We start from the raw sequence: 24509 nt of genomic DNA, 5'->3' as shown, positions 1-24509 counted from the left end.
TAGGGATAAGATAAACCTTGATAATTTAAATGTGTGACAATAGCCCTAACTGGTTTGGCTCAGTGGATAGAGCGTCGGCCCTCGGACTGAAGGGTCCTGGGTTTGATTCTGGTCAAGGGCATGTACCTTGGTTGCAGACTTGATCCCCAGTAGGGGTTGTGCAGGAGGCAGCTAATCGATGTTTCTCTCTCATCGATGTTTCTAACTCTCTATCCCTCTCCCTTCCCCTCTGTAAAAACAAAAACAAACAAACAAACAAAATCAATAAAAATAAAAAAATGTGTAACAATAAAGAACTGGTTTAGTAGATATAAGTATAACCAAACAGTGGAATAATATGTACTGTTAGAAAGGTACTAGGGTGTGACAATGAAATGGAAAGATGTTAGCAGTACCTTGCTGAGTGAAAAGAGTACAATCTGCCGTGTACATATGTGGACATGAATGGAGAGAGAAAATCCTGGGGAAAAATATACAAATTGTGAACAGCAGTTATCTACAGGTAAGGGGACAAAGAGTAACTTCTTTCTGTAATTTACCCCTATATTTTCTAATTTTTTAAAACAGTAAGTACAAATTTATAATGAGAAAAAGTCAGGAAAAAAGTCTTACAGAAAACAAAGGAAACAATGGCGTGCCTGAGTTTAAATTTTCCCATGAATGGCTTATGTAATTGTGGGGAATGGAGAGGATTTACTTTCTATTGAGAAATTACTGGGACTCTCCAGTGTTCAAGACCAAAGAAAGGATCAACCAAAGGACTTGTATACATACATATAAGCCTAACCAAGGGACACAGACACCAGTGGGGGTGAGGGCATGAGTGTGTGTGTGGGGGGGGGGGCGGGGGGGTGGTGGTGGTGGTGGAGGAGCCATGGGGGGATAAGCACACATATGTAATACCTTAATCAATAACGAGAGAAAAAATATATTAAAAAATAAAGAGAAAAAAAAAAAAGACCACAGAAAGGAGAGGCATCATTCTGTGTCTTTCTCAAATAAATTGTTAGAAAGTGAGAAACTTTCAGAACAAGCTACATCTGTTTTCTCACTCCTCCTCCACCTCCCCCGCTCCTCCTTTTTCTATATGTGAAAGGAAAATGGCCCATAGAACAGACAGGAATCTCCCTTCAGATATGGAGTCACACAGACAGTAACAGCAGGGCTGCCCCACCTAGGAGTGTCCCCATTAGGAAGCTGGGGACAAGAGCGTGCAGATGCAGAAAGCCAAACCAACACAGCATTCCTCACGGATGAGGATGGGGAGGCCCATGTCCATACACACACACACACACACACACACACACACACACTGCCCTGACCCCAGGCCTTCGGTGCCCCTTGTCCATTATCTTCTGTCCTCATTACCTACAGCAAAGCGACGTTGACTTGCAGGAACAAAATGTGAGCCTTTGCTTTACTTTTCAATTCCATTACTCTCAAGCGCAGACGCACCCACACACTCGATTGAGGAGGTATGTAGGCCATCTATGGGTACAGGCAATTCTGCATTTCCCTACGTAAATCACTCCAATTCCTACTGGACTAAAAATATCGAGAAATCAAAGCCTTCCTGTTTGCCCAAAATATTACCACCTACACATGGAGATGTTCTGGAAAAATGAAAACACTTGATAAGCTTTGGAAGAGTAATCCTGTCTGAATGCCATCCCATCGTAATCCCATTTGCTCACGGCCCCCCTCTGACCCCCTCCTGTGATCTGGCTTCCCTTTATATGGTATGTGTTGATACAACAGAGTCACTATAGGGTTTGGATGTGTGATTTTCCTTCCCGGCCGTGTTTATCTGTGGAAGGCAGCTGGCCCATACTTCAGGTTCTGCACCGGGAAGTGGGTGTGTGTCTGTAACCTGTCACCCAGCACTTCCTCACTGGAGCATGCTGTCCAGGAAGCAAGCCTGTCCGAGTACTGCTAGTACGCGCCCCGCAACCTCTACTGATCCGTGAGGCAGCTCCTGGGCTGGGACCTCGGAGGAAGATGGCAGACAATAGATTCTTGACTCTTTAGGCTCTCAACCCGGCTAGAGGCATGTCTTGGTGTCTCAGTTACATGGCCCCCATCTCAGCGACTCGGAACCAGCAAAGAGGTGAAGTGACCTCCTCACAGCCACACGGCCAGGCCCAGGCCCAGATTAGCCGATTCCCATGCCCACCTTCTTCCTGCCATCCCAGACTACGGACGATGCTTCTTCCCAGTTATTTGTGAAAAAGAGAAATAATAAACAAAACTACCAGGCACTAAGCAAGGAACGGATATACGTGTTTGATGGCAAAACTATCCTGAGGACACAGATTGTTAGGATCTTTGCATTTGGGGTGATTTTTATGGCCATCGAATTCAAACCTGTCCTGTTTCAGATAAAGCCGACTCCGAGGGCAGGTGATGTCCTCAAGGACACCCTCAGATTGGAACCAGTTGTCAAATCCTCCTTCAGTTTGAGCACAAAACAAGAGTAGAAGTGAAAGGAGAGAAAAGGCCCTACCTAGGTGTAGAGAGAGCCTTTTAGGGCATGTTTTCCTGATTCTCTTCCTTCCCAGACGCACGGCCTTGGGGCGGGCAGAGACAGTTTGTAACAAATAAGTTGCTGTTGAGCTTTAAATTTCAAAATAGAGTTTTAAAAATGTAAAGCAGACCCGGAAGTGCTGAAGCTCCCTTGATTGGCCGGAGTTTCCTGCCAAGACCTGGGCTGTAGGGAAAGAGAGATTAGAGGGGCTGTGTGTAGAGAACAGATGCAAAGGTCTCTAAGAGGAGCCTGGCATTTTCTCTCTCCTTTTATAAACAGGCTTGGACAGTCCCAGAGGAGCGGCCACTGCCACCTGCCCACAGCATGTCCAGAGCCAGTACAGCCCCTCCAGGGGAGTCCCCACAATGACTCAGTGAGAGGAGTTGGGTTGCCCCGCTGAGAGAAGGGTCCCAGTGCATGCCTCGCAGCTCCGCACCCTTCCAAATGTCTTTTTTAAAAAAAATATATCCTTATTGATTTCAGAGAGGAGGGGAGAGAGAGAGAGAGAGATAGAAACATCAACGATGGGAGAGAATCACTGATCAGCTGCCTCCTGCACGCCCCACACTAGGGACAGAGCCCCGAAACCGGGGCATGTGCCCCGATGGGGACTCAAACTGTAACCTCCTGGTTTATAGGTCAACACTCAGCCACGCCGGCCGGGCCAAATGTCTGTTCTTGTGTGTTCCTGAGCCCAAGACCAAGCACTTGGGAGAAGGCCACAGGAGGACTGAGTCACAGAGGACAGGATCTGACACCTGGAGCCACTGCGCAGAGGCCCTCTCCAGGAGGGGAGGTCAGCATGTCAGAACCCGGGCCCCCGCTGGTGCATGGCGCCCCAGGGGAGACCACCATGTCGAAGGATGGCATGCAACACGGACAACCCTCCCATGATGCCAGAATCAGAGGTGAGCCTCTTGCCTACCAAGTAATAGATTGCTACCCAGGGAAAAGAAAGGCAAAGGGGGAGGGAGAGAGAACTCTGATTTTGCAAACGGCACCCAAAAGAGGACCGAGAGACCCTGAATTGCCAAGGAAAAGTTCTTGCATTCATAGCAGAAATGGGAGGGGGTGAAGGGGCCTGAAAACTCAGTCTGGTTACGTGCAGCTTACTCTTTGCACACCCAGGCTCGTGACCGGGAAGTTCTTACGCAACAGGCATAGCAGCTTTGCAAGGGCCACGGAGACTTTTGGCATCTTTAGTGAACACAAGGTTAACCTCTCCATTTGTGCACTTGGGTAAAATTATGTGTAGCGCCCACAGCTTCCAGTCTGGGGACAGCTGCTCTCCAGAAAGCCGAAGCCTTTGGCTCAGAAAAGACAGTGGGCAAAAGAGGCAAGTACCGGAGAGGAGACTGGTGCCTGGTTAATGAATGCCCACTCCACCTGCCGGCCGGGCTGCGGCACTCCGTCACTAGTGATGCTCCACCAGCATGTGTTTCTACCTTTCCCTCTCTGGGCTTACCCTCTGTATACAGCTGGCACCAGAGGAAGGCTGTGATGACCATAGGTCTTCCTCACAGAGGCCACAGAGGCCACTGTCAAATAGTGTGTCAAGCCTTAATGAAGCGAGCCACTAATTAGTATTGCCTGGCACCTGTCACTGTTGGCCACAAAGAATGGCAGGTCTGAGCATCCAACCGTCACCAAACTGCCCCCTGCCTGACGCCCCCAGCTCTCCCTGAGCAGGCATTCCTGGGCAGTGTTTCGACATTTCTCGGCAAGCAGGACACTGAGAAAAAATGACTCAGGTTGGAGGGGCACATCCCGTGTTTCTTTCATGCTGGGAAGCTCCGCCTCAGTGGGATAATGCTCACCAGACAGGCATTTTGTGCCTGGCCATGGGCGTGATTTGCAACACGAGAGAGGGGAAGCCAGCTGTCTGGTTGTCACGCTGCTTGTTTTCGTTGAAACGGCAACGGTACAAAACTGCTGTGGAATTACGGCAGCACGGGGATTTCAGTCATTTTGATGTGTTTTTGAAGATCTAATTTGTGCCCCTTATGATTTATTACGGTGTTTTTGTTGGGCATTACGCACAACTAAATAGACTTCTGAATCCCAGTGGGCTTTGCCAAATAAACAGCTCATCTTTATAAAGATGAGGCTTTTATCTATTAGCACAGAGGGTGACAGCCGTTCTGGGCATTAAAATGGACAGACGATCGGAATTAAGGCCAAGTGAATGGCACCACTGATCACACGGCTGCCGTTACACTTGTTCCCGGTGAGGCTCTGGGTACTGGCTTCCAGAACACCCTCTGAAGTAGGTCTATAGTGATGAGGCTGAGCACAAGACATACATGTTGAAATCCTCTATGTTTACTAAGACGATTCAGCCCAGCACTGGTGGCCAAACTTTAGGCTGAACTCCAGAGACAGGTCAGAGCCCTTTCTCGTCAAAGGGAAGAAAAATATGGAGAGACAATGTCATACTCATCTGTCTCTCATTTGGTCAAAATCTGCTCTTTGGAACATCCTGCTTGTAATTCTAAATGGCAGATAGAGTGATTGGCTGTCGGTTTTGTCTGGCATCCACTGCCTCTTTGGGGTAATAAACAGCACACCTCAAATTTCCTTTTAGAAACCACACCTTCCTCACTCTGAGTCGGCGCAACTCCAGAGGTGACCCCACAACCCCAGACGTTGCATGTGACCCATTCGTGCCACGGTGACTGAGTTCAGAGAAAGGCACAACATTCTAACTCAGGTATAGAGCGTGAAGCCCAGGACTTTGCTGGGATCATTAGGAAAGGGGAACTGTCTGCATTGAGAGGATGGGAGTCTGGAACTGCCGTCAGCCATCTTACTGCCATTCGGAGACAGCCTGCCCCTGAATGAAGCCAAAGCAAAAACCAGCAAAGCTGAGCCGGAGAGAGAGGCAGACACCGAGTACCTGTATCTAGAGATACCTACAACTAGAGCTACTCCAGATGTGTTGGTTATCCGAACCAATAAAGTTCTATTTTTATTAAGCCAGTCCAAGATTGGTTTCTGTTGCTTACAACCAAGGGTCCTGACTAAGACAGCTATGTGCCCAGAACTAGGGTGCTTTTCAACGGGAAGGAAGTAGATTCTGGGTAACTATTGGAAAAGACAGGACAGGTTTGATCCAAGTCAAAGATTTCTACAGATATTCCTAACTAAGGTTCATAAAAACTAACCACAAACCAGAGTTAGAACACAAGAGTAGAGAGCTAAAGAATGGTAGCTTTAGAGCCAAATCCAAGAGAGCCATGCAAAACGCAGGGTCTTTTCCCACTGGCAGAAACCCAAGAGGTCCAGGTGAACCACCATACATACACAACTCCAACCACCTAGAAACAAACTAGGAAAGTTCCAGAGTAACCTTGGGCTAAGTTAACTAACTCCAAGTCTAACTCCTATAAAATGAGAATAAGAGTACCTTCCTATCTCATAGGACTTCTGTGAGTTTAAATGTGACAAAGTATGTCAACTATTTGGCTTGGAACTTGAATATAATAAATGGTAGATGTTACTGTTCTTAGTACTATTATTACTATTACTATTAATATTACTACTAATATTCATAATTTACCTTATTACTGTTATTGTTATTACTACTATTATTCACTCACAACATTCACAGTGCCTGCTATCAATATCTAACACAGCTCTTTATATGTAATAGTCACTCAATAAATAATTATTATTTAAATGAATGAGCTGCTGCTGGATTAATCTGGAATTTTAAACAAAAATTCTAGAAACAAGGGCTTTCTGAGCAACACGTTAATTTTTAAAAAAATTATAATATTCATAAATATTATAAATATAATTTATAAATTATAATAAATGGGGACACTGTTCTAAATGCTTTAAATAACTCATTTGAATTAAGTCTTATAACAAACCCAAGTATAAAATGAATTGAACTCCATTTTACAGATGGAAAAACTGAGGCTCAAAAAGTTCTCATCATTAGAGTGGCAGAGGCAGGATTTGAACACAAGGTTCTTGGAGGGACCTTTGGAAAGCCCATGCTCTAACCCAGTGGTTCCCAATGTGGGGCACAGGCCCCACAGGAGGGCAATTTGATTTTTAAGGGGGGGGCAATTTGAGAATGATTAACAGTGATTTTTTTGCATTTCTTATGGTTCTCGGGGCCTCAAATACAGTATATAAATATATATTGTGACATATTATATACTTCAGTTCTCTATGATATGTTTTTGAAACTTTATTTGCTATTTCCTCCCATCACTTCATATTATTTTTTTAATAATTTCTTGGTGATTTCTTCCTCGGTACTTCAACTGTCCTTTCGTTCTTTTATTTTTCTCTTTCATGGATGCCACGTTCTTTGGAAGCTTGTTTAGACCAAGTTAATGGCCTTTTAGGCTTCCTCCACATGAATAGGAGTTCACTTTTTGAATAACAAGAATTATATGTCACGGGGGAGGGGGGGGCATCAGGATTTCAGAGGTGCTTAGGTGGGGCGTGGCCAAAGAAAGGTTGGGGACCACTGCTCTAACCGCTCCTACTGCAGGTAAAGGCCTCTCCGCACGTTCCTTCAAGGAGCCTGGTGTCTTCATCACAGGCTTCACTCCTCCTTTCTGCCTCTCTCTCAACAAAGCTGGATTCTTGGAAGGAAGAGATGTAAGTTCTTTTCTCCCCTCTTTCTTTTTGAACAAAGTATGGTTTCTTCCAGGTCTGAAATGTCTATAATTCTCAGGCAAGATTTTTGTTCCTCTGTCTGCCCCTTTCGTTCCCACTTTGGTTCAAGTCAGCTGCTCCAGGAGGTACTTACTCACTTCCAAAACCACAGAGACTCGCTTTGTGGTTTTCAAACATTGAAAAATGTTCAAAGTTTGTTTAATTCAAATACTACTAATGCCTGCATTTCAGATCCTTGTCATTAATTTTGTATGGCTTAAGCTCCCATCTCTTTACTTTAATCTATTTCAATAATGTCCTCAATTTTTATTTTATTTTATTTTTGTTAATCCTCATCTTTCCATTGATTCTTAGAGAGAGTGGAAGGTAGGGAAAGAGACACATCGATGTCAGAGAGACACATCAATTGGTTGCCTCCCCATGTGCCCTGGGATGGAGCCTGCAACCACATGCCCTTGACCAGAATGGAACCCGGACCCTTCAGTCCGCTGATCATTGCTACATCCACTGAGCCAAACTATCTGAAGCTGTCCTCACTTTTTAAAAAAGGATCCATCAGGGATGAAGTCCATTCTCCTGTTCAAATTTGTGATCATTCTCAATTTCATTAAAAGAAAAATATTCAAAGGCCTTGGGCTTAGATGGAGAGCGAACTGGTTCTTGCAGCTCTAGAACCTTTAGATTCCAGATCCAGATAATCAATTCTCACCTCAGGATTCCAAACGCTAACACAGGTCATGACAGACGGAGATTGAAAGGGAAGCCTGCGGGCACACCGTCATAAACAAGGGCTGTAAGCACGAAGGGAAAGAAATGCCTCGGAATATCCCACGCATAAAAAATGGATGCACCTGACTCCTTCCGTGGGGAAGGCCTTCTCTATGAATAATGTGAGTCCTATTATCTGCTGAAGGGACGGCTTGAGGCCTGGCTAAAACAAATGTTTACTCTGGTCCTTAAGGCACCAAAAAGGTATTAAAGTTTCAGGAGGGCTCCAGGAAGGGAGGAGTAGGAAATCTCCCAGGCACTGGGCTGTGGGCGGTTTCACAGAATATATAATACATAATAATAGGGCAGAGGTCCAGCGCTGACTCCACGGCTGCCCTTTTACTCAGTTAATTTGGTTAATTCAAAGCAGATCTTTAAACCAAGGTTAAATTAAACAACAACAACAAGTTTACCACAAATTGAAATCCTCAGGAGACCATGCTGGAAAAGCATTCAAATCAAAGAACTGGGCCTGACTCTGGGCCTTTGGCTCCGCCCTCTGGAGTGCCTGGGGCCCTCACTGAGCTGCTGAGGACACTGGGACTCAGGGCAGTCAGTGCTATGTCCAAAGTCACATGCTGGTCAAGGCAGAGTCAGCTCCTGAACCCTGGGGGTGCACTACCAAACTAGCCAGGGCCCTTGAAATGATTAACCGGAACAATCCCCATCTAGCTGAGAGGGTGGCATCTGCTTTTTTAGAGACAAGATGATGGATGCGATGACCTCTCAAGGTCAATTCCAACCTCCAAATTCTATTCTTTTGATACCAACTGCTGCCGCCAAGTGCTCTCCGTCAGGCCCAGGCCTGTGACTGACTTGCCATCAGACGTGGGGAGGAGCGAGAGGCAGGATTGCGCAGAGACCACAGCAGAGGATCCCATTCCTTTTCCTTTTTCACTGTCTGTGGGGTGTTTTTCTTCTTCTGCCTGTTGCCCCTCCTTTTTGCGTGTGTTGCATAGAAACAGAAAGTGCCTTTGTACCATTACTAGGCGCTAATTTACGCTCTCCAGTGGGAGCTGGGCCTGCTGGAGAAACATTAGGAAAAGGTGGGAGGGTCGGATGTGGGGGAGGATTTAAGCAGCAAAGGCCTGGAATGCTGCAAGCTTTTTCTCCAAGTCTGAGAACAGCCAAGGGGGGCGGAGGGACCCAGAAAATTTGGAAGTCAAGACTAATTAAAATGATGATGCTGTGGTGTTTTGGGGTTTGTTTTTTTTTTTTTAAATCAAGAATGATAATGATCACCAGGCTTTCAAAAATCACATGGGTGGGTTGGAAAGCCTACTCTAACCAGGGCTTGTCAAGCTGTTTGAGGGGCTACTGAAAGTAAGTGCTGGGAAATCGTCCACCCACTTTCCTTCTCAATGAACTTATTAAGGAAGACCATTGCCAGCCACTTTCCCAGTCTGTCCTCTAATGTTTCTCCCTGGGAAGTTCAGTCTGGGAATTTCTCACAGATGTTCGCTGGATAAGCGTCAACAATGGAGACGGGAACGTAAATCTGACCCTCATGTTCAGAGTCTAAGAATTCATTTCCCTCAGGTGACATCTTTGCCTCTGAAAGTAATGGGGTGTTACCATCAAAACATCAAAACATATTTACTCTGATATCTCCCTCCCCAACCTGGGCCCCACTTTCACCCCTTCCCTCTCTCTTCTCCCCACTACTCACAGAAGATTTTTGAGGAAAATCAAGGAAAACGATGTTTTTTCTCTGTAATTCTACTCCACTTGTATTTTCTGTTGTGAAACAGCAATCCTGCTAGCAGCTGAAGCTCTTCTAGGCAACCCCACTTTCTCTTTGCTGGGGCAGCTAGATGGCAGATGATGGGCAGGGGAAGTGAGGCCAAGCAGCTGGTCCCTCCCACCTCTGTCCTTCTCCCCCCCCCCCCCTCCCCCCGCAGTCCTTCATCCGCTGGGTGAGATTCCAACAGTGGGCTGGGCCATCTTTCCTTGGAATCAAGGGAATTTTAACCTCTTGTTGGAAAACCAAGAGCAATCCCTTAGGGCAGTGGTTCTCAACCTTCCTAATGCCGTGACCCTTTAATACAGTTCCTCATGTTGTGGTGACCCCCAACTATAAAATTATTTTTGTTGCTACTTCATAACTGTAATTTTGCTACTGTTATGAATCGTAATGTAAATATCTGACATGCAGGATGTATTTTCATTGTTACAAATTGAACATAACTAAAGCATAGTGATTAATCCCAAAAACAATATGTAATTATATATGTGTTTTCCGATGGCCTTAGGCAACCCCTGTGAAAGGGTCGCCACAGGTTGGCGACCCACAAGTTCGCAACTGCTGCCTTAGACATCCTTGCAGTCCTTAGAAACCATCATCCTATGCAGCTAGAGACCAAGTGCAACCCTTTGCTCTCTTCTCGAATGTAGATTTTTATTTTTTCCTACTGGAAAAAAATATATGGATACATGAGACTGTGGGGGGGGGGGGGGGGTGTCGGGGGTGTTATTGCCCCTAAGGGGCCAAAAATTAGATCTTGGGCAGGTGAAAAAATTCTCATCTATTACAGTGGTTTGTGGCCTTCTAAAGGGGCACAGTATATTGATGGCTCTACAATATACTAAAATGTAATGGGGGAGAACATTTATGGGAAAAAGTGTCTAACGTCTCCTTCAGGGAGAGAAAATAGAAAAAGAAAAGGTAGAAAGACTATCTGTAGCCCTGGCCGGTTTTGCTCAGTGGGTAGAACATCGAGCCACAGACTGAAGGGTCTTGGGTTCGATTCCGGCCACATACCTCGGTTGCAGGCTCGAACCCAGCCCTGGTCAGGGCAGGTGAGGGAGGCAACCAATTAATGCATCTCTCTCACATTGACCTTTCTCTTTCTCTCTCTCTCTCTCTCTCTCTCATCTCCCCCTACCTTCCAATCTCTCTAAAAATCAATGGAAAAACATCCCCGGGTGAGGATTAACAAACAAACAAACAAACAAAAACCTGTCTGTTTAAGCCCCACCCAGGCTTAGCTGTAAATCTATCTTGGGTGAAGGATGTCAGGCTATGGAATACCATTCCAGGTCACTTTAGGAAGTCCTCTGTACAGAGGGATGGGTCAGAGAGAATGTCATGAGGAGAGAAGGTGGTAAAGACTGGGCAGGGGCTAGTTATGGGCTGCCTGTAGCCCACTTCTGAGATAGGGCTCCTGGCCTAGGGCTGTGGCCACAGTTAAGACCTTGCCCTGTTCCTCCCGGGCAGTGTTAAGTGGGTCCTTCTCACACCTTTGATGGCACTAGATTCTCCTGAACCAAACCCTTGACTCTAAAGGTTCTAGCAGTAATTAAGGGAGAAGAGTACAGGAGGTACAAAGCAAGCCTGGCATATAGAAGCAAAATCTACAAACTTTAGTCTCAGGGAAGGAACATCCCAGCAGAGTTTGAGTTGGACATTCCTAGAGAGGCCAGAAAATCTATTTCCCATATTGGCAGAGAACTGCCACGGTGGGGGGTACTCAGGTCCCTTCAGCCAGATAGTCTAAATATTGCAGGGAAATGTTCAGACAGCGTTAAGGAGAAACAGAAGCAGCCACTCTTGGGGTGTTTACAGCTCTTGTCTCTCCTTGTTGCACATAAACTTCCTTCTGCCCTACTTAAAAAAAAAAGTTTAAAAAATTTTTTTTCTGCAGAACTGGAGTGTGATGGCTGGGATTTGGGGCTTTCCAATTTTCAGAATCCTGTAAACAGTGTTATCAAGCTCAACCTGTTGTCACCAAGAGAGGACAGATGACTTAAGTCCCACCAAAGAGAGTAAAATTGCACCTGGCATGGAAATAAGGCCTAAGGTTTCTATCATTGAGATGTCAACCTAGTGTGACTCCACATCAGGCAGTTCTAATGGCTTCTGACCTGGAATTTTGTAGTTTTCTTTCCCCCAAAGATACTCCCCACCCCCAACATATGTATATTCTATGTACAGGGTGACCACAATGTCAGGATAACATTTTCTTAAAATCCTCACCTGAGGATATTTTTCCATTGATTTTTAAAGAGAGTGGAAGGGAGAGGAAGAGACAAGAGAGATGGTGAAACATCAATGTGAGAGGCATTGATGGCTGCCCGCGACCAAGCTGGGGATTGACCTGCAACCCAGGTACTTCCCTTGACCAGGAATCGAACCCACGACCTTTCAGTGTGCCTGCCTGCACACTAACCACTGAACACACTGCCCAGGGCTGGGTGGTGGTGGTGTTTTTATTGATTTTAGAGAGAGGAATAAGAGAGAGAAATATTGATGTGAGAGAGAAACATGGATCAGTTGCCTCCCATAAACACCCAGATCAGGGATCAAACCCGAAACTTAGGCATTTGCCCTGACCAGGAATCAAACCGCCAACTTTGGTGTATGGAATGACACTCCAATGAACTGAGCCACTCAGCCAGGATGGGGTAAACTTTTTATAAGTGCCCGTGGGAGGGTTGAAGGGCCACAGGTACAAGGAGTAGGTATGGCGGGTAAGTGGGTTTGAGTGGATGTTTGTGGAGGCTAGTTTGAGGTATATGCTGGGAGGTTGGGGAGTATGTTGTGTGTGGATGTGGGGACTGTGGGGGGGGGGGGCAGTGACCTGGGTGTGGATCTGTGGTGGTGTGCCAAGATCAACTAAACACTGGTTGCATTTTCAGATAATATGCTCGATATGTTTTCAGGCCAAGTACTCCAACATGTCTAATTGTTCATATGAAACATTACAAAGTGTCTAAAATGTCTGGAAAATGTCTGTACTTTTTTTTCAGATTAACCATGGATCCACTGCTTAACCTTTAGAGGTACATCGCCTGCGAAGATAACTGACCTAGAGGCTGAAGAAAAACAAATTGAGCATAGTATCAGAAAATGTAAGCTAACATACAATTTTTAAAAACTTTATCCTGTTTCCTAATTTTGAAGACCCCCCAAGCACACAAACTGGAAGACCCAGCATTTCTTGCGGGACTACTATGTGTGGAATCCTATTAAGTGCTTTATCGATATTATCTTATCTTTGTACAAGAACCTTCTCGTTCAGTGATATTACCGTTTTGTGGAATAAGAAACTGAGGCTCGAATGAAGCAGAGGTTGTAAACTTAAATGCCAACAGAGAAGATGTAAATGATTAAAACAAGGGGTACGGCCCCATAAAAAGATCAGCTCAAGCCAATTGTTGCTAAGCAGGAATTCAGGCCCAGTATTGCCAGATCGTTCGATTTTTCCAGAGAAGCCAGAAATCTGGATTCGTGCCGAAATCCTCTGATTTTTAGATACTGGTAACTAATTAAGTTTCTTAAACCATGTGCTGGCCAAGGCAAACAGATATGCACAGCAAATTCAGCCGCAGGCCTTGCAAACTCTGAAACCCAGTAACTTGCTTAAGGTCTCACAACCGGGGAACCATAGGACAAATCAGAGCGCAGCTCAGCTACCTCAAAAGCATCTCTTCTCTTAGGACGGTATGCCTGTACTGAATTAAATGCAATTTTATTTAAATGACTCAACTTATATGCCTGTGGTTCTATGGAAGTGGCAGCAGTAGGAGGCTCAATAGGAAGCGAGCAAGCAGCCTAAGGGATTGTTGCTGGGCCACAGGGAGCAGGGGGTGTGGCTGGAATTTTAGCTCTTACAACCTTCACAGAATGCAGACATTCCAACCCTATCTCCCATCCACCTTCTGGATTTACCAGTAATACCAGCAGAAGGACCATCAGGGAGCTCCTTACCCACCCCACTGACAATCTAACTGGAAGCTGCATCTGAAACTTGGGAATGCAGGAAACTCCTACAAGTCTCTTATTTTAAAGTAGCCTTTTTTTTTTTTTTTTTTTTTTTTTTTAAAGCAGGAGTACCCTCTGACCATATTTAGATGCTGAGGTTTTGTTCTACCATGTCCTAGTATTACAGAGCTCCAGAACATAAACAAGACACCTGCAATCACCATATCACTAGTTTCAGAAGACTGGCTGTAGCATTTAAAACAGGACTAACATTTCACTCCATTTTCCACTCTTGACTGTGTGAAAGGTTCTCCTGAAACAGCTGAGCTGACTTGTCGTATGGAGAATTAAAGAGCACCACACATGCATGCACACATAAGCAGCCATTTCTATAAATGCCTGAGAAAAATCACTCAGCCGAATGGTCCAGAATGTTGGAAATCTTTTTTTCCCCGGGTCGGGTAGACTCAGGTAGCTCCCACAGAAGCACTGCGGGCCTCCCCAACTGGGAGCTCCCTGAAGGAGAGCGTGCCTTTGCTCAAGGTGGCAGTGGGTGTCCATGTGAACAACCGAACTCCGGGAACATGGCTGACACAGCCAGGCCCGCCTAACAGCTGTCGGTGAGCAACACCCTCGGTTAATACACCCCACTTTCACCCCTGGCAAGCCACATTAAAGGTCACATCCCCCAATTCAGGCACGTGTCTGTCAACAGCCATATAGATTCGAACTTTAAAATGTGCTGTTTCAAGGCAGCTTAGAAGACAACTCCAAAACAGGACCTGATTTTGCATGAACCACGAAGGAAACTGTTTTACTCCTATGCCAGCAGCCACCTCCACAAGAAGCATTTTGCAAAGGAAGTAAAATACGAGATGCAGATATGTAGCCTTTCTTTTAAAAAGCAAAATAAAACAAAACCAACCAATTATCACTTTAAAAACCACAGGCCCGGGGCCTGATCTTAAAAGTATCAAAAAATTACATAGAAACGACAACCTTCTAAAAGTGGTGTCAGGACAGAGGGGAAAGGCGCTCCCTGGGAAGACCAAGCCCCGTGCTTCCTTGTCAGAACAGCAGCTGTAAAGGAACCTCCCTACAGATGGTGAGGCAGCATGGCCAAGTGTCGGCGCTTCCCCACTTTCTCAGGACGTTCCGCAGAACCAACAGAACTGGCTGACCCCAGCCTCCAAAGCCCATTTTTATCCCGCAAGATGTCTTTTTAGCCACATTCACCCGGCCAGCCGTGCCCTTTGCTCTCCCTCGGAGAGACCATTCCTTGGGGCCTCCAGAACGTTTCAACAGTCATTATCCAGCCATGACCTCCAGCAAGGACCACACCTCCTCCTCCCGAACTGCTCAGTTCAGGGTGGAGGGTGAACCCTAAGTCACGTGGGGGGGAGGGAGGGGGGAGGAAATCAGCTCTGAAACCTCCCTAATCAAAGAGGCTAACCAGTCATGAAGTTAACCCACCAACCATTCCTTGATCAACCTCCTCTTGCTGCCTGAAGCAGTGTTCTTTTAAACCTCTCTGGGGACTCTTGGCCAAATTTAAAACCACCTTGGCAATCCCTGAAAAGTAGCAGGCATACAGCTAAACGAGTCCTTAGTCATCCTTAAAGGGTTCCATCCACGTAAAGAGTGCCGCTTCTCCCAGGTTTTGGGCCACTTCCCTGCAATCCCACAAGAGAATCAAATAAAAGGTACGCCATTTGGCTGTCCCCTCACCCCCACCCCCACCCCCACCCCCGCCAGCCTCTGCTCAGGGAGGGTGGCCCCAACATCGCCGGGTGCGGGAGTCCTGGGGGCGGGGCAGCACCACTTCCCGCGAAGCCGGGCGCCGGGGCTCGCACCCAGCACTCACTCCGCCCGCCAGCTGCACGCTCTCCGAGGCTCCCCAAGGCTGGGGGCAATTAAGGGGAGTGAGTTGCCCGTGTCGACACGGCCCAACTATTTAAAGAGTTAAACAGCATCTCATCCAAAATGTTTGCACCCTCCGGGCTCAGTGTGGTGTCCTCGCCGCCCGGGAACGCTACCAGGCCAAAGGTTAACCAGCCCCAGAGGTCGGTGGGAGAGGGAGGCGCCGCTAACCTGTATGCACTCTGTAATGGGCTTTGAGATGGGAGGATTTTCCATAGACTTTCCCACAGCCACTGTAGGGGCACTTGTGCCTCTTTTCGGAGGCGTGTTTCCCCTTCGCAGCCACTCCAGGGTGGAGGAGGGAGAGCGGGCTGGGCGCGCCGCCAGGATCCTGTCTCTCCTCCGGGCTGTGGGAAGGACTCGACCCAGATTCGGTGGTCACGTCGCTATCGGATCCCATATCCTCATCCGGACTCTCCAGACTGTCGCTACACACCGAGGGGGTCTGGATGGGTCGGTACTTGTTCAGGTCCAACAAGCTCTTGGCGATGGTGACCAGGGTGCAGTAATCCTTCCAGGTGTCCCCCGGGTCGCCGTGCTCCTTGGTCACCTCGCGCTCCGGGAGTCGCAGTCGCTCGGCGTCGGGAGCGCCCCCCTGCTCCGGCACCGCAGCGCGGTTCGAAATGGAAACCAGACACTGGGCAGCCACGAAGTCCATGTAGGCGGCCGCGGACATGGTGCGGGCGGCGGCGGCGGCAGCCCGGGCGGCGCGGTCAAACTTGGCGGTGGCGGCAGAGGTTCGGCTCACCCTGCCCTGGCCTCGGACGACGAACGCGGCGCGGCGGCCAAGGGGGCGGGGGCGCAGGGCGCTTCCGACTCGCAGGAGCGCCGAGGCGACCTCAGCCCCTCATCTTTACGTAACCGGCAGCGCCTCCGCACGCCGCCGCCACGGTCCCGAGCGCCGCCGCGCCGCCGCCTCTGGCTGCCGCGCTGTCCTGCGCCCGCGCGATCCCCCCCGACGGGCGCGCCCACCGCTCCGAGCCGGCTTCCTTGGAAAGATGCCACACGTGGCGGCCGCAAGTTTAGTCGACTGAATACGCCCCCGAGGCGCCGGGAGAGGAAACTGCAAGAGAGGTACACGCCCTCCTCCGCCTCTCCCTGGAGTCAGAGACCCAGGACCGTCACCCGACCACCCCGACGCGGGTGGCGAGGGTCGAACCGAGCGCCACGTCTACGAGACACTTTTCCACCCCCGGTCCCCTGACGGTTTCTGAGCCCCTGCTCTGGCCGGTCCGCACCGTTTCGGCATTCTCTTGCTCAGTAACAATTTCGCAGAATCCCATCACGTCACAATCCAAACCCCCTGCAATTGGCCAGTGGGGAGGGTGATTCAACTCTGTTTACTTTCTCCCCCTGCCAGTGAGGAGGGCCTTTTGGTGGAGAGGTGCGTCTAGAGTTGAGGCGTGCGGCCAATCCAACAGTTCAGTTTCGGTGCCTCGTGCTACCCCGACAGCCACGAACGCTGACATTTAAAAGGGTAACAGCCCGGGGGCTGGAAAGGAGCCGGCACTCATCTTCTGGAGCGCCCCTGGGTCTGGGGGCCGGCCCAGGCCTCCTGGCTCCGTCCCAGCTTGCGGAGCCGTGGGACTCGCGTTCCCTAGGCTCGCTGGTCGGTTGCGCCCCTTCTTGTGGCAAAAGAGAACTTCTGGTGCGGCTCTTCCAGCTTGCAAACAGTTAAGTGACTTCCTGCAAACGCGACAGTCCCAGCAACCAGCCTGCCAATGAAAAGTAAGTTGGTTGATGTCACTGACATTGGCTCAGCCAATCAGAAGGGCGTTCCGAAAGCAAGCGCTCAACACTTGTAAATGCTTAGAGCTGTAGTGAAACTGGACACATCCTTGTATTTTGTGTTGTTGGTGGTAAAATTGAGAAATGTTTGGAAAGGGATGGGTGATGAATAAGTGCAATGTGAGTCTATAAACACAATCGAGGAAGCAGCAATTCTTTCTTTTTCAGTTTTGGTATGCAATACACTTTTGGAAAGAATTTTAGTAGTCCTTCCATCCAATACATGAACTATGACCAATTAATTTTTAAAAATGCCAAGCTAACGAAGTTCTGTTTTAAAGCACAATCTTCATCTTGTTTGGCTATTCTTACATGGAAACACCCCATCATTGCTTTTGTGATACCTCCAAATTCCTCTCCTTCCCCAGCCCAATTTATTCTAAATAAGTTTTTTTTGTTGAAGTTGTAACCCACCTTCAAATAAATGGAGACAATATCCCTCATTTATGTAACTTTAAAAAGCAACAACACACCATTCTTAGTTCATTTTCCTTCCCCAGACCCCTGCATGACTGTTAAGGCATGTTTTCTTCCCTCCAACTTAACATATGTGGAGACTGGGGACACAGAGAAGTGGCTTGTCTACTTTATCTGGTAGATAGTGACAAGAACTCAATTGAAATCATAGATCTCCTGATTTCTAGCTCTTTGAGCTTAACAATAACTGAACTCTTTGGTTTGGTGAAATATTAACTATGTTAAACAGATTCTTAACTGTAACCAGCCAGAGATCCTTAGCCATTGAATATTGTGGCATTACTTGATCAACAATTAGTATGGGTCTTAGAGTCTGATTAACTCAGTTTGCCTCTCCCTCTTAATGAATGATGGGGTTGTTTTCCATCTTGATAGCTAAGGAAAGAATCTAGGGCTAATGTCTCTTGCAGAAGGCTTTCTGTCAGCACAATTGATTAAAAATGCATTCACTTTCCTAAGTGGGTGTGAGAGGTACCTGCCTTTATGTGATGCAGATCCAGTGAGATCCAACCATGACTCCCACTGGCCGTTAGCCTTTGTTAAGAAAGTAACACCAGGTTCTTGCTCTCTAAAGGTAGGATCTCAAATTAATTGTCCCAGTCGGAAGGCTAGTGTAGTTTATTTTGCTTTTGCTTTTGAAGTCGTAGAGGAAGATACTGCAGTAGGTGACTACAGGGGAAAGGGAAGTATAGAAACATGGTGCTGGTCAACCAAGAATATCATCACCATCATAGTAAGATAGGTACATACATCATAGCATGTAAAAGTGAAGCCATCTCAGGTTTCTGGTATTTCAATCCCCTTAATTTTAGGGGAAAAAAAAATCCCTAAAGCCCAGGAGAATTTGCCTACTTCATGATTTTTCTGGGACAAATTCTGTCCCCAAGGATACATGACCACTTAGCAATTGCACCTCTGCGTGCCTCTTTAAGGTCCTGCACAAATACCAGAGGGATCTCTCCACAGTCCGACTAGCACTGCAACTGGCATTGCACTGGGCATCTTCAGACAGCCCTAGAGTTAATTCTGGGGATATTCTAGAAAAGAAGGAAAATCTGTATCTTTCCTTGATGATTGCAATCCAGGAACTTGAATTAATCAGTCACCACTGTTTTTTAAAAATAAACTTTCCCTTCCCTACTTCTTGTCCTCTTTAATTCATTTTCATTTAATTTTGTTCAAATGGAACATAAACCCTGCACTCTTCCAACTCATTTATTTCAGAATTATAAAAGGAATAAAAAGAAAACTGAGATTTCATACACGTGAATTTCTCACACACATTTGCAAACATAACTGCTGCTTGACTTGATTTATAATACTTTTTTAAACCCAACAATTCGAAAATTATAGACAACTCTCTGCCTCCTTTTCCCTCATTCACTCCCCAGATATTTATGTTTCTGTCAATGAGCTAGACATGGGGAAGTATAGAAATAAAAAGGCACCCTGTTATCAATTAGGCTTATAAGTTAAAAACATATGTAATATATATATATGAAACTGGACATCACATGGGTCCGGGCTGCCTGTCAGTACTTGAGCCACTTAAGCAGAGACAGGGTTGAATTGAATATGAGCGTTTTATTTTCCAATATTGCAGGCAACAAGGGAGAGCAGCAGGTCATGCACAAAAATCTGCTCTGTCTCCCTCCACTCCCCATAAACCAGCTGCTTATATTAGGTAGGAGGACAAGGATTACATGGGGAAGTAGGCAAAAAGAATAAGAATGGGTGTAATGGTTATAGATTACAAGCAATGGGGGCTGGGAGCTGCAAAGGGCGCCTCTGGGACTCCATTGTTAATCTGTCCTTGATGATAGGCGGTTCTCAGGTAAGAATGGACTGCATTTCCCGGTTAACTCTCCCTCCCACCGCTAACATCACAAGTAATAATTCCTACATTGGGATTTATTTTTCTTGTATTTTCAACAACAGGTTTTCTTACTGTTTTGGGATGCATATTATAAGTTTTATTATTAACACCAACTTATGCTGTTTTGCCAGCATGTGATTGTCCTAATTAAAATTCTGGCAGAATAAATTATCCCAAATTAATATGAATCATTCCTAATTACAATGAATAATTTACCAGTAAAATATATATTACACCACATAAATATGAAGTCTGTTTTCCTCCCAAGTTAATCTTTATAAATATACATTTCAAATCCACACAAACCAACTGGGAGGAGTAGGAGAATTCAAAGACTATAACAGTGTTTCTAGTTTGTAAATGTGCATTTTCCTCTCTAAATTCTTCCTAAACCTTGGTTTTATTATCCAAGTTCTCAAGAACAATGGCCTCCTGGGCCCGAGATGAGCTATGTTACTTTAGGCAACCTCTTAGAGCTATTTCCCTATTTGTTAATTAATTGATGGGATTAAATTAATGCACCTCCATAGTTCCTTCCAAACTCCAAATATTCCAGGGGTCCCCTTCCCCCCCCCCAAAAAAAACCCTACGGAAAAAAACTGGACAAGACTTGAGTTTTTTCAACACCAATTCATTTGCTGTGCATCCATACAACCAGCTCTTCATGGCAGTGAAGGTCAGAATACTTTACATCAATATCCCAATTGATGGGATAGCAGGCACAAATATAAATTTGTTCCAAATCCCTTAACTTTCTTCTTTCATTTCATGGTCTTTCTTTCTCCAGGCTAGTTTGTGGGAAGTGGCCTAGAGAATCCCCTCGTTTTTCCTAGATAAAGTTTTCCACCCACACCCAACGTGAGGTAGGTATTTCTAGGCTGAATGCAACCCATTCCCGGGCCCCTTCCCTGGAGACTTTTATTCAATATGAGCTCAACGCAGAGTTTCCCCAACTAGCCAGGGTAGAACGAATCCCCCGAGTTTAATTTAAAATACTTATTGCCAGATCTCATCCCTACCCAAAGCCCTGGGAGGTTTAGGTTAAAATCACACTCCGGAGGCACTGGGTTCCGCCAACTCTTGGCGTTTCTCATTCTTTCCTACTGGGAGGCGTGGACGGTGCCGGGCAGAGCAGCCAGCCTCCAGGCGGGAAGGAAAGAGAACAGATGGCTCGCTGGGGGTAGGGGATCACGTGTCAGACCTGCCTCTGGGCTGGATCCAGACTTCTTTCTGGACCCTGGCCCTTCGTGTACAGCAGCCTCGCCTAGGCTCTCAGGGCAAATTTGGGGGAAAGCCGTGTTCATTCTAGTGTAAACCGGGGAATTAGAAAAAGGTGAGTTTGGGGAGGAGGGAGGCCGGCTTCAGGGATCGGGCTTGCAACAATGGCGGAGTGCCTGGATTTGAAATACAATCAGGTAAAGCCCTAGCTGGTGATACATCCCTGGCCATAGCGACAGTGAACACCCCAGGGGCTGGAGAGGGAGGGGGCTCCGGCCAGTGCGAAAACTTGCACGACGCCCTACTTTGCTCTCGCCCCACTTAGCAGCCTTCCGCACAGCTCCAGGCCTCTCCTTCGCCAAGCAGAAAGGCCACCCGTTCATGCATATGCAGGAGGATAAGTTTAGCTCGCAGCCCCCCGCGCTGGGAGAAGCCCCACGCCGAGCTCGGTGAATCACCCACGCTCGGGGGCGGGCGCAAGGCTCCACCGAGACTGGCGGGCCGCTCAGCCACTGGCGAGACGCGCGCCCCGGCCTGGCATCGCCCTTTTAAAAGTCTTCCGCAGGCGGCCACCGCAGCAGCAGCCCGAGGAGGCGAGTTCATCTGAGGACAGTCCCAGTTCTCAGAAATCCCTTCCCCGCTGGAACATCAAGCTCCCTTTACTGCAGTTGAACAAACTGCCCTAGATTGGGGGATGAGGAACCCGCCCCAAACTCGTGCAAGAAGCTCCGGGCGCCCGCGCCCACGTGAGCTAACCTTGAAGTTAGTCCCCGCACTCTGGCGGGAGGCGGAGGGGGGCGGGGTGGGCGGGGCAGGTGGTGGGTCCCTCCCGATCCAGGCCCTGGGGTTTGCACCCTCCGCGTGAGCGAACCGCCCCCACCATCCTGTTTCATAACTGGCGAGCTGCATTTTTTTTTTTTTTTTAACTCTCTGGGGTAAGATAGGTGTAGGGAAGGTTGTGTGTTGGCGAGTGGGGGCGGGTAGGGAGGCATCTTCCGGGTCCACCACGCCCACGAGGAAGAGGAAAACCTGCCCTGCGCTCCCCCCACGGGAACACGGCGGAGTAGGGTGTCTGGATGACATCAGCTTCTAAACATAGCCCGCACCCCCCAACTCTGGGCGCCGGGAGCAGGTTGGGGCGGCGGTGGAGGGGGAGGCGGGTGCCGCTGCCCGCGGGCGGGGCGGCCCGGCCCGCCTGGCTGTGCGGGAGATGACTTTGCAGGAATCGTGCTCGCAGAGTTTGCAGGCACATTGCCCCCGCGATGGTCGGGCCACGGGCGTAGGAAACATTCCTACCCCTCCGTGCTGTCCCCTGCCTCGCAAAAGGCAAACACACACACCCTGGCAACCCTGGGCGCTAAGGTGTTTTTCTCTCTGTAAGTCAGCCTGCCCCTCAGCCTAGTGCCCAGGTCAGGTCCGTCCGCGAGCATCCGCGCCCTCCAGCCCCGCGTCGGTCTCCAGGCTGAGACCGCGAGGGGGTCGGCGCGGCCCTCCCCGTGAGTCAGATGGGCTGTTTCCTGTGGTTGTTGTGGAACAGTGTGTCCTTTTTCACCCGCCCCCCTCGCTCCCCACCCCCTTGGTAAATATAGCGCTCACGTTTCATCATCTCTTTGTCCAACGAGCGCCAGACACCGCGGCCCGCTGCCCCCGCCGCCTCCCCCCGCCTCGCCGCTCACGGTTACCTCGCATAACCCCGCGCGGAGAGGCGGCGGGTAGTGGCCTGCCCCGCGGTCCCCGCCAGCGCTGCACCCCATTGTTTTCCCGCCGCAGTACACTCCCACCCCCTTACCCCCTCCCTTGCTACCACTTGCTCCTGAAGTTATGCCCCCATGCCCTCGCCGCCTCCCCCTTCCCCCACCCGGGTGCCCTGGGGACGGGGTCGAGGTGTGTGTAGGTATTCGAAGGTAGACACCCCTTCTTTCCAGCCCCAGCTGTCACCCCGCACCCAAGATCCACACTGCCAGTCCTGGATCTTACATGCACCCCCTCCCCCTTCCCAAGTCCCAAGGCCGCCCCCTGCTCCCCTCCGGAGCTCAGGTGACAAGCTGCTGAGACAGTCAGTGTCTGATTCACCGACAGCTGAACCAGCTCCGTGTACTTGGAGGTGGGCGCCACGCGCACCGGCTTCCTCCCACCCCCACCCCCCACCACCCCTGAGGCGGGTAGGCTGGAGGGTCGGGAAAGGAGAAGTGGGTGGATAGCAGCCTAGAAGTGCGTGCTTACTCTTCCCTCTCCCCCTTCCCCTCCCAGTTTCATTTCCACACATACAGCCACCCACCGGGGACCGGAGGCGGCTGGTGTTCTCTGAACGCAGGGAACTGGCTCTCTCTTTGGTCTCCTGTTTACTTCCCTCCTCTTCCCCTCCCTCCTTTTCGCCCCCACCACCCTGCCTCCCTCCACGAGCAGCTGGGAAACCTGCAGCAAAACACTGCAGTCATGAGCCTTCCCAGGACCAAGCTGTGGCCGGGTTTGCCCTGCCTCACCCTGCCTCGCCCCGCCTCGCCTCGCCAGGCCTCCACTTGGGGTACTTTGTCCTGGAAAGAAAGGCTCTTAGGGCTCCTCGTCCAGAAACGTGGGAGAGGAGACTGCCTCCCTCCCTCTTCGCCCACCTTGGCACCAGAGTCTGTCCTGGAGGGGTCTTGCCTGGCTGACTTGGCCGGGGCTCCGGGCCACCCCCATGAGCGGCCACCTGTCTAGGGAGGGGTAGCGAGAGCATGGACAGTGTGTAAGCACGCGGGACTCAGGGTGCCGCGGAGCTGGCTGACGTGCGATCACAGGCTGTCCTGTTCATGACGGGGTGCCCAGAGCTCCCTGCCGACCCGGGTTTTCAGGCGGAGCTGGGAAACCTGCTCCCAGGGACAGGCACACCCTCTCCTTATGGAGTCTGGCAAAAGCTTTCCCTTTCAAAGCTTGTTTCCCAGCCGGGAAGAATTCAGCTTCTCTCCCGCAGTAAGCTGAATGAACAAAGAACGCCGAGGAGGCCGCGAGGGTTGAGCTCTGGGTGCCGCCTGTACGAAGCTCACCACATTTAAAAACCACCTCTTCACCACCTCTCTCTGCCCCACTCCCATGGTTACCGGCTCCCTGTCCTTCAGCAGCAACAAACAAGGGCATTTTAAGTGTGCTTTTAAATATCCAAAACACTGCCCTGGTCTTTCGGTAGCAGGAAGGGGTGTGTTGTGAAAGTCCCCACTGTTCCCTGGTTTCCTTCTGACCCAGGACCCTGAATGAATCCCTCACCCTGGATGGCCTCCCAGCTGCCAAAGGAGGGAAGGCAGCTTATTGAGGTAGGAGAGAGTGGGATTCAGAACAGAGCAGCAGGTCCACCCTCTCCAGTCTTCACCTCCCACTCCCCACCCCCCAGCTGCTCTGAAGTACCTGCCTTGAGACTATAGCACCCCCCCCCCCTTGTTGTTATCTTCTGTAGGCTCTTGTGCACTCCCCCTCTTCCCCAGAAGATTCTACTTCCTGGTCAGGCCCTGATTCTGTCCAGCTCAACATGGCTACAGTGCTAACCATTGTCACTAAATTTATGATCATAAATCTCAAGTGGGCTCTCCACACTGCCCTGCTAGCATTTCCCTAGTCGGTTTACT

General features: G+C 48.8%; 1 protein-coding gene and 1 pseudogene across 5 annotated transcripts in view; one reads left to right on the top strand and one right to left on the bottom strand.

Moving 5' to 3' along the window:
- The window catches only part of KLF9 (Kruppel like factor 9), a 28993-nt gene extending 11691 nt beyond the window's left edge, over positions 1–17302 (bottom strand). For all 5 annotated transcript variants that reach the window (XR_004971280.1, XR_004971279.1, XR_004971281.1 and 2 more), the window contains exon 1: positions 15726–17302. Coding sequence is in view for 1 of the 5 variants with exons in the window: in XM_036330863.1 (XP_036186756.1) it covers positions 15726–16230 (505 nt within the window). In the remaining 4 variants the exon portion in view is untranslated. The remainder of the gene's footprint in view (positions 1–15725) is intronic.
- A 4536-nt stretch (positions 17303–21838) lies between these two features.
- LOC118666795 lies at positions 21839–24267 on the top strand (annotated as a pseudogene).
- The last annotated feature ends 242 nt before the right edge of the window (positions 24268–24509 follow it).

This window comes from Myotis myotis, unplaced genomic scaffold (assembly GCF_014108235.1).
Source record: "Myotis myotis isolate mMyoMyo1 unplaced genomic scaffold, mMyoMyo1.p scaffold_m19_p_12, whole genome shotgun sequence".
Classification (NCBI taxonomy): Eukaryota; Metazoa; Chordata; class Mammalia; order Chiroptera; family Vespertilionidae; genus Myotis; species Myotis myotis.
Note: the sequence above shows the minus strand (reverse complement) of the source record. Positions and strands in the feature narration are given on the sequence as shown.